The 10,244-nt window shown below is 34.6% G+C and overlaps 2 protein-coding genes across 2 annotated transcripts; both read right to left on the reverse strand.

The window, feature by feature from the left end:
* Positions 1-1,603: 1,603 nt before the first annotated feature.
* LOC107003331 (probable glycosyltransferase At3g07620) lies at positions 1,604-3,045 on the reverse strand. Its single transcript, XM_015201646.2, has one exon. The coding sequence runs from the start codon at positions 2,803-2,805 to the stop codon at positions 1,771-1,773; it is 1,035 nt and encodes a 344-aa protein (XP_015057132.1). The 5' UTR covers positions 2,806-3,045; the 3' UTR covers positions 1,604-1,770.
* A 1,426-nt stretch (positions 3,046-4,471) lies between these two features.
* On the reverse strand, positions 4,472-9,838 carry LOC107003025 (post-GPI attachment to proteins factor 3-like). Its single transcript, XM_015201267.2, has 6 exons — positions 9,618-9,838; positions 9,290-9,384; positions 6,417-6,678; positions 6,108-6,304; positions 5,723-5,910; positions 4,472-5,062 (listed from the first exon to the last, which is right to left on the reverse strand). The coding sequence occupies exons 2-6, from the start codon at positions 9,382-9,384 to the stop codon at positions 4,776-4,778; spliced, it is 1,029 nt and encodes a 342-aa protein (XP_015056753.1). The 5' UTR covers positions 9,618-9,838; the 3' UTR covers positions 4,472-4,775.
* Positions 9,839-10,244: the final 406 nt, after the last annotated feature.

Genomic DNA, 10,244 nt, shown 5'->3' on the forward strand with positions numbered 1-10,244 from the left:
TTTTTTCCCCTTTCCTTTTTGAACAATATTTTTTCCGAAATCCATATTAAAAAATTAAACGTGAGAATAAATATAATAAGAAAAATGTTATGCAATTATGCAAACAATAAATCACAAATAAATAAATAATTATTTAAATATAAATGAAACGTAAAATAAAAGTTAGAACGAATGTACCGAACGTCTACTTAAAAAAAGTAGACGTTTATGACCGCCGATAGCCAAACGTGGAAAGTTGAAAATTGAATTTTGAAGCTCCAAATCTAATTTCCAAAGACCAAGTAAGGCAACACCGAAATTTAAGATATTATATATTATCGAATTAGAGATTAGAGATAGAGACTTAGAGAGTAGAGAGTTGAGAGAGTAGAAGATGAATAGATGATATTGTGATTTAAAAGAATGAAATTTGGGGATATTTATAAGTAAAAAAATGGGTTAAAGTGTAATTTTTAAAACTTTAGAGTATTAAAAAAGTTAGGGGTGGGGTAAGGGCTTTATTGGATGAATTTTTCTTCAACTAGCCGTTGGGGGGGCCCACTAGCCGTTTCCCAACGGCTAGTAACGGCTCTATTTTAAAAAAAAAAAAATTAAACCGGACCAGACCGGACCGGACCGGATCGGACCGGTAATTACCGGAACCGGTAAAAACAGGATATTCCGTAATTCCGTCCCGGTTCCTGTCCCGGAACCGGAAAAACCGGACCCTAACAGGTACTAACCGGTACCGAACCGGTACCGAACCGGACCGGGAACCGGTAGGTACCGGTTCCGCTGCCACCCTTACTAAACGATCCTAATTGCAGTGAAGAATTTCGGAAATTTTGTTAATAATCTTTACTAAAGTTAAACTTTATCACTTTCTTTTGAGCAATTTGCTCTGTCAGTTTATATGATTCACTTTTGTTTTTATTTTGTCAAAAAGAATGAGACGTTTCTATACCAAGTAATAATTTAGTTTTGAAATATTCATTTTATCCTTAATGAAATTATTTATAGTCACATAAATATCTATCACTTATTTTAGATTATAAATTTTTAAGTCTTTTTTTCTTTCTTTAATTTCATGTCAAATCAAATTAACTCATATAAAGATCAAAATAAATAAATTTTGTAATATTTAAAAAGATCATTTCAATTAAGTGGAATATCAACCAGTGTTTTAAAAGGCGGAGGCGTGAGGCGAGGCGTTTTATACCGTACAAGGTGAGGCGTAAGCCCCGAGACACGAGGCGTAAGTCTTGTGAATTTACGGGACATAATCACATGTATATTCAATTTTATAGTAATAAGTATTATGATTTTTATTGGAGATAAGTATTATAATTAATAATGAAGAAAAAAAGTATTATAATTACTATTTGAGAAATATCATTATATACCAGTAATAAAAAAATATGATTTAAAGCAAAAAAAGTTATAAAAATAAATTAAAAAACACCTTACGTTTTTACCCAAAAACTTACATTTTTATGCTCGAAACTTACGCCTCAAATTTTTAAGACGTACGCCTTATGAACCTACGACTTTAATTTACGCTCCAGAGTAATTTTATTATGCCCGCCCCAAAACTTGTCACAAAAATATTTTTGAAAACACTATATCAACGAACATAGCACAAGGATCTACTTTAAACATGTCCTTTTAGGGAGTAAACAAATTACAATCATTATAAAGGCAGCATTACAATTTATTGACCCGTTAATTGGGATTATAGTATTATTAATCATGCACTAATTCTACAAGCAAAAGAAATTGAATTTTTCAACTCTAAAATTCTTCCCTCCGAGTGTATCTAATCGTATGCCGTCTCATCCACAGCTGATACATCACCATATGAAAAGCATCATACGCCTGAGGTTCCGCGTTCCACACCATATGGTGAGCCGCCGCTACACACACTCCCCTCATCCGCTCATATCTATCCTCCGGCACACCGCTCAGGACCGCCTTCAATCCCTGACCTCCACGGCGGTTCCCGATCAATAGTGCCATTTCCGACCACCTCAATACGTCCATCAACGGAAAATCCTGAACCGGACGGTCAACAATCACTACCGGAACACATCCCACCGCCATTGCTGCCGTCAAATCCAACGTCGATTCAGCTTCGTAGAAGAACAAACAAAACTTACTACTCTTCACTCTTCCTAATTGATCCAACGGCTCAGTTTCAACAACGAACTCCGAATCCAACCTCAACTCCTCCACCAACTCCGCCTCCGTCTTCCCGTCCCATTTCAGATAACCTAAACACGAACGATCCATATTCACCGGCGCGTGGGACAGGACGAGAGAGGATTTACTCACCGGAGACAAACTGATATCCTTATGAGGTATAAACTTACCTGAAACAGTCGGAAAAACCGAAACCTGAACTGAATTTTTCTTCAGCTCAAGTGCATTTCTATCAGAAGAAAAATCAATTCCTTCCGGTGAGATAAAAAAATGATCAGCTCCTAACGTCCGGTTCCAGTAAGGATACTTCGTTCTCAGCTCACGAACAAGCCGCGCCTGAGAACGACTAGATATCTCCGGAGAGAAAACCACGAAGAACAGATCAGCTTCTTCAGGCTCCTGAGTGATAAACGCGCTGTTAAAGAGAGATTCGTAAAAAATTGAAGCTGACGGACTAAAAAATATAATTCGTTGAATCGTTGGATATATGAAAATTTTGAAACTCGTAAGCATCTTATTATAGTTCATGGAAAACGTTGACGGATATAGATAAGGCGAAGACGAAGACGAAGACGAAGAAGGATGAACTAAGAGTAGAAAACACAATAAGAAAGTGAGAGTTGTCATTTTTCCGTTGAGCGAAAATCCTTCCACACCAAACTCACTCTAGAATCACTATGTTCGATCAATCGAATACCTTATACTTAAAAAGTGTTTGGAGTTTAAGGGTTGTTGGAATATCAATGTTGGAATTGGAAATTGAAAGGTATGATACATTTTGTTGTGTTATAATTTTAATTGGTCAACTTTAGGCTATTTGATTCTTTTAATTTTCTTTGTGTATATGGGAAAGTGACCTTTGAATAATTAAAAGTTAGGGAAAAGTTCATAGCTTTCAATTGCATCATCTTGAATTATCCGTCTAATTAAAAAATTTTATGTTATAGTCTATAGTTTAATATATTAATAATTTGAGTGGGGTATGTGACAATGTGTATCATATTTTGTTTTTTCTAATGTCTTTTTAAGGGGTGCATTTGTGTTCTTAATTTAACTTGATAAACGGATAAAATTTAAGTGCTTGTTTATGTATTCCGTTTTTTTTTACGTTGATTTCTTGAATTCTTGTCATATAATAAAGAGCAATTTTCACATATAATAAATATAAATATTATATTTGTATGTTATAGCTATAGTTTGCATAATTGCATTTTATAGCAAATTTATGTTTGCTATGGAACTTTTGTTTTATGTAATTCGCTACAAATATTTATTTTTTCACAATCATTTTTGTATAAATTCATTTATACATTGTAATTTGTATAATAGGATTTGTGTTTGTATAATTATAAGTATATAGGACGAAAATATATGTGTTTATATTTATATATACACTTTTATCAAGCTTTATACAAATACAATTTTACGCATTTTATACCGAAATATAAAATGACTAATTGTATATCGAAAATGGCTAATTGTATACCAAATCAAATGGCAAAAAAGGAGATGTTTGCTGCGAATTACAATTAAAATAAATTGTGGTTATAACATTTTATTTGAATTAATACTTAACTATTTCATACAATTTCTGGTATTTTATTTTACTTCAAAATAGAGGGTCGCCTACACAATAATAGAGATGGCTAAGACCACCAATGGGCGGTTTGTGTTGAAATTGAAAATATTTAAATGGGTTGAATAGAGATCGGGTTGAGTCTTGACTGCCAAGTTTACTTTGGGCTCAAATGGGCTAAAAAATGGGTTGTGTCTTGACCCGCCCAATTTGAGCCGATTAATTTCAATAATTTAACATATTAATATTTAACTTTTATAATCACAATTTGAATTTCTGATCAAGAATTTTTTTGTTAAAAAAGTAACAAATTGATAGATAAATCTTAAAAGATGTTAAACAGATAATAATTCATACCTTCAATATAGGAACATATCTTAATAAAAAGTTTTAAAACGGATTGAAATTGTAGATTCAATTGGGCTCAGTTGAGAATTCTCTTCAAATAAGTTAAGCTTGAATGGGTTGAGATTGAACCCAATTCAAATTATCTTGAGCCCAAGCCCTTAAAATACTGGGCAGGTTACCTATGTTTGGGTTCGTTTTTGACACCCCTAACCACCAACATGGATTGTGTTGCACTAGTGGGAGTGTTTCGCCCTTAAACCACCCCGACAGTGCGTAATTCAAATTTAGTCTGAGCTCCAATGTAAGCTTCAGACACCCAAAAAAAAAAAACACCAGATGGGGAACCTGAATGAAGAGATGGCCAAGACCAAAAGCAAGACTATGGTGCAAATCATGTCATGAAATGTGTAATGTCAACATTGTGCAACTATAACATTACAATCTAATAATCTAAAGGTTGAAACCGTTAAATTAAAATCTTGAATCTGCCTCTAAGCAATATGACACTCTTCTATAGGCTGAAAAACTTTGATTTCTAGTTTTTCTAGCACAAACAAACATCCTCTACTTGCAAGAAGGAACATAAAAGGAGTTACTATTTGAGTACTTGCTATAGCTCTCTTATGTCAAAACTGATCAAGCAATATAGAACTTTAAAACCCTGTCAAAAGCACTACTCGTCTTTTTTACTCGAGTTGGAAGTTCCAAACTTCGCGTCATCCTTGATGAAACTCCACCAGATATAGGTAAGAGGGATTGTGGTGGCATGCCAAAGTGCATGAGCATCTACGAGTCCTTGATATGGAGGGAAGTCATAGATCTCTAGGAGCATAGCGAGGCCACCTCCAACAACCACCGTCCACAACTTCCAGCGGGAAGGATGATGGCTTATTCCAGCCCAGATTGACCAAATTAGAAGTTGAGAAACAGCTATCACAACACAAACTTTCATGTTCCATCCTGAGAATTTATCACAGTAATTAACATCAGATATAAACACCAGAAGAAATCATGACTACAAGAAATAAGCTTCCTACACTTCTCAACCCTTTCTGAGACACAAATCATGTCAAACAAGAATAGCCGAGAGCCGTAAGGATCATATAAGGACAGTTTGGGTGGAATCACTACGACACAGGCATTCATCTTAGCACGAATAACTGTAGTAGGACCATGATAATGATCAGGGGGGTTTTGAAAAGCATTATGGCATTACGATTTCCAAGGCTTAGCTCAGGACCCCACTACTCGTCAAATTTGAGTTGGTATTGCTTGATTTCGAGAGTCTGCAATTATGACCTTTTAAAAAATAAAAAAAAGTGGGTAGGAGAAGGGGAAATGGGAGAGGGGATTACTAGGTTCGGAATCGAACCCAAAGCAACAAGGTGAAAGTTTAGGTAGCCAACCAACTAAGCTATTAAGATTCACCGTCGGCAATTTATAATCAACTTGTACATCAAAATGCGAATAACTCAACCCAAAAGCAATATTGCATTTTATCCTTTCTTACTCGAGTTAATTAAGTATCTGGTGCTTGTTTTTCCATAAATACACTCGATATCTTCTTGTCAAGGGAAGCACATTTTGTCGTACATTTAACAGGAGAGATGATGACATTACCGTAGTCCATTTGATAGTTGTTCAGGTACAGTATATGAGTGGTGGTGAAGGCAAGCAATGGAGCAGCAACCAGAACTCTCGTAGCCTCATTCTTTACACTGAAACTTCTTAGTACTGATACAATCAGGGAAAATCCAAGTAACGCCACTGCAGATGAGTAGTCTAGCTTTTCTGTAAAATCCATGTCTCTACAATAAATAAACAAAAAACAATTTAATTTGTAAGCTGAACTAATATTGCAAGAAAAGATAAACGTCAAGCCAGATAGGCAGGCACTGCCAACAAATTCTAACTGCATACAATTATAAAGAAAAGCCCAAACTATATATTGGTAAGTTAGGAAATCAAAATCAGCATTACCAAGACTGCCAAATCATAAACTCACCGACCGTGGAAGATAGCACTCCATAACCATGAATTAATAGACAAGAACGCGTAGATGTGCCACAAACTCGTGTAACTGTAGCAGGTCGTCTCATCGGCATTTGATCGTAACTTGTAGTAAATAAGCGTGATAAAGGACAGCCATCCATGGAGATGCATTGCAAGGTTAAGTGCAGAGAAAGCAACAGAAACAGGCTCCTGAGAGATTAAGATGTTACTCCAGATTAATACTCGATATATATGAATAAATAAGCGAGAGAACCTTTCTTGAAGCTGTTGGAACTTAGAACGGGGCCATTAATTAACATACCTGAAGCCCAAACACACGTTTGAATGGCCATTTCCCATGATATTTCACAGGCCCAAATCCATGAGTTGCTCGTTCTGTTTCTCTTTGAATCATGCAGTGATACTGGCAATCACTTAGGCAGTTCGCTTGTTTCAACCACAGGTATAGAGGCTCTTTCAAGTACCAGTTGTCATCAGAAGAAGAACTATTTAAAGGAGTATTGCAATGGGCGAAGCATGTTTCTCCAGCACATCCGGTCTCTTTACATTGGCCAAAACAAGCCCTAAATCATAGAAACGATATTTCAAAAATATCATGTTGGATTGTTAAGTGCACGAGAAAAGGAGTAGAACTTTTCTGAATTGAAGTAGAAACAAAAAAGACCAGTTTTTCACAATCATTCACAATATCCAACGTGATGAACTGCATTTGTGTGGGGACCTCGTTTTTTTCTTTTGTTTCCTTTCAGTCTCTGTATAGATGAGCTTACACCAAAAATTTCGTGATCACAAACTGGAAAGAGCTTAATCCAGTGTCTTAATGCCTTCGACCTTGCACACCAACAACTTGACAAATTCTTGTCTATGCTCTTCTTACTCTTTTCCCATCCCTAACATTTTCCTCAATCTCCCAGGCTATATATATCTGCCCACCCCAACTAACCAACTCTGCAGACCCCAAATTTTTTTGAGTTTGCATAATCGTGATTAGGTACAATGGGACAGTACCACCACTTTGGCATTCTGATAAGAAAATGTGCATATAATAAGTGCATTTTCCTTCTCTTTACAGAAAGATAATGTCTGCATAGTTGTAATTAGTTATAACTTATGTCATTGGAGATATTTCAACTTAATAAAGAAAAAAAAAAGGGATTTCTCTAAGTTGAGTAAAAGGAAAGTTCTTTAGATCGATTGAGAGACAAATAATGTATTGTAATTGTGATTGTTGGGCCTTTAAAGATGATTGTTGTATGAAAAATGGATGCTTAGATTGATGTGAAGTAACACAAGTTTATAAATGGTATCTATTGGAGCATAAGTAAAACATATAAGAGTTGAGAGAAGGTTGTCTGAGAAGATCTATCATATTTTATGTAAACCTCAATACAACGGGTCCATAAATGAGACGCTATGATGAATGAATGTGGTAGAAGGTTAAGTCAAACCAAAGTTACCTAGAGTAAGACTATCTCAAAGAGACCAATAATCTCTTAAAATATATAGGGACTTGACTAAGAACAAAACAGAACAGTAGCAAACCTTCTATGCAAGTCATACCAAATCGTAGCAGTTGATGTTACACTTCCATTACATCTGGTGTTTGTAATGAGCCATTTTATTCTAATCAGATACTAGTATTTCTATGTTCAGATAAGTATGAGAATAACGAACTTCTAGTTTTAGAGAACCCCTCATTTGGTTAAAGACAATAGTTAGTATTGGACAAAAATGGGCCTGAAGAACGAAATAGATATATATGATTCATACAGGCGACCCTAACTAATTGGGACTGATTCTTAATTGATTGATATGATGAAACCTTAAAACACTCTAACTGGGAACCTACTCGACCCGATCTCCCAAATATACTAATGTATATCATTCTTAAAGTCGCTAACCAGTTCCTTCCTCAATGATGCCATTCAGGTATGAAAAAGATCAAATCTTTTCCACAACAAACTATAAGTCAAAAAGAAGTATCGAAAGAGCAATGAAAAGGATTCCCCCAAGTCAATGTTACTGCACTGGAACGGGAGCCTTTGCAAAACTCCAACAGTAATTCTGCCAGAATGATATGGAAATCTCACAGTAATGGCATCTTCATGGTTCAACCCTCTACAGAGCTTAGACACAAGCTGCAACAGAAAACAACCATCCTAGAATTTACGATCTGGAAACTCAAGCTCCTTACAAAGTAGCTTACAAGGGAACATCTTCAAAGAAGGTGTTCAAGTTAAGCAGCAGGTGTTAACCTTGCGCAATTGAATTGGAAAATGTGAGCCATCTGTTCATTCATTGTAAGGTGACTGCCAGCTTTCACATCTATTTCTTGACATAGTGAAAGTCTTGGAGAGGTGATGGCCATAGAGATGGATCTAGGATTTGAACATTTTGGATTCGAGTTCCGGATTCTACCATCCCATTTAATTTACGGGGGTCAAAATCTACTATTTTTACTTATCTTGTAGATTTTCTAACACATATACAGGGTTCAAGCAAAGCTACTGGATTCAGATCAATCGATAAGATAACCTACACACAATATCCGTCCTTGGATGCCCAAAAACTCAACATATTTGCTGCGCTTGTAGTACAAAACGAGAAGGAAGAAAGGGAAGACAATTTAGTGGAATACCATTCCAACATGCACTTGGTGGACCATTTGGAAGGAAAAGGAATACTAGATGCTTCAAAGATAAAGCTAACTCGATTCAACAGATCAAGTTCAACAGCACGCCTTCATTCATTTTTTTGGTGTAAAGAGGAACTCATGAACGAAGTCGAGTTATACTTAGTTTCCTACAATCCTACAAGATTAAAATGGGATTCATCCATAGGTTCTTGATTTTGCTCAATTTTACATACCATTGACTTTCTTAGTGCTTCTTATATAATACATTACTACCTTTCTCAAAACAAGAAAAACTAATGCACATATAAATTTTGATTCCAAATCATTCAAATCAATCTATATTATATCTTTACACTTTTGGCCTAAACTACTAAAAATCAGAAGTAGAAAATGAAAAATCTCTCATAAATACTAAGCATAAGATAAAACAACAAAATACTCAATGAAATCCCACAAGTGCGGTCTGGGAAGGGTAGTGTATACGCACACTTTACCATTACCTCGATTAACCATAAGGCAAAATTATCAGAAATTTTTACCTGTACAAAGGGTCAGCATCTCCAGCACTAGCATCAAAAGCTCCAACAAGACAAAATAAAACTACCAAGAAAGTGATCCAATAACAATCTGCCATCTGATATCACAAAATTCATAAAAATCAAATCTTTAATCTCATATCTTACATATCATCTCACAAATTTAGTAAACTAGTTTCTATCTTCCAAACCCCAAATAGAAAAAAGGCTCCAAGATTTGATTTTTGACTCCAAACCCCAGATTTGAAGGGAAAAAAAAGCTCCAAGATTTGATTTTTACATTTGAAATTTTAAAATTTGGAAGAAATAAAGGATTAGACAAGCAAATTACCTTGTTAGATTCAGAAAAGGATACTCAAATTTGTTTATCAAATAGCAAAGGGATTCAACATTCTTCAATTCACCAATTTTTATGGCTAAAGGAGAGGAGAATCCAAAGCAAGTGAGGAGAAAGGAAAAAGAAAAGATTTATTGGTCTCAACTTAAAAAAAAAAATGTATGCCAATGCAGCAAAGTTTTTTAATTGAAAAAAAAAATTATAATTTTTGGTTACAAATTATGATTTTGATCTTTATGATTTAACAAATAATTAGATATATTTATACTTTGATCAATCATAATATGTGTGATGGGTTCTTTTGCAACTCTTGATTATGAAGATAGTACAAGATTAATATAAGATGTGATTAATTTAACAATAAAGGTAAATATAATAATAATAATAATAATAAAATTTTATTAGCGGAGACAAAACAAATAAAAGGTTGATAATTTAAAAAAAATTGTGATCATTCATAGGAATTAAAAGTTCATATTTTAGTAATTGAGGTCGCTGTAAAAATTAATAAACATCAAAGTTGAGATTAATTTTTTTTCGATAATATATTCAATAGTGTTACTCAATCATAAATAGGGGTGAATCTAAATTTTAAACAATTTAAAATTATTAGATTAATAT

The sequence above is a fragment of the Solanum pennellii genome, chromosome 11 (assembly GCF_001406875.1).
Source record: "Solanum pennellii chromosome 11, SPENNV200".
Taxonomy (NCBI): Eukaryota; Viridiplantae; Streptophyta; class Magnoliopsida; order Solanales; family Solanaceae; genus Solanum; species Solanum pennellii.

Bases quoted from the DNA above. Each gene is read 5' to 3' on its own strand.
- LOC107003331 (XM_015201646.2), bottom strand. From the start codon at position 2,805: ATGACAACTCTCACTTTCTTATTGTGTTTTCTACTCTTAGTTCATCCT.
- LOC107003025 (XM_015201267.2), bottom strand. From the start codon at position 9,384: ATGGCAGATTGTTATTGGATCACTTTCTTGGTAGTTTTATTTTGTCTT. The intron at 5,911-6,107 runs GTGAGTTTATGA...TATTTATTGTAG, and splicing joins AGTGCTATCTTCCACGGTCG to AGACATGGATTTTACAGAAA. The intron at 5,063-5,722 runs GTAATGTCATCA...ATAAATTCTCAG, and splicing joins CAACTATCAAATGGACTACG to GATGGAACATGAAAGTTTGT.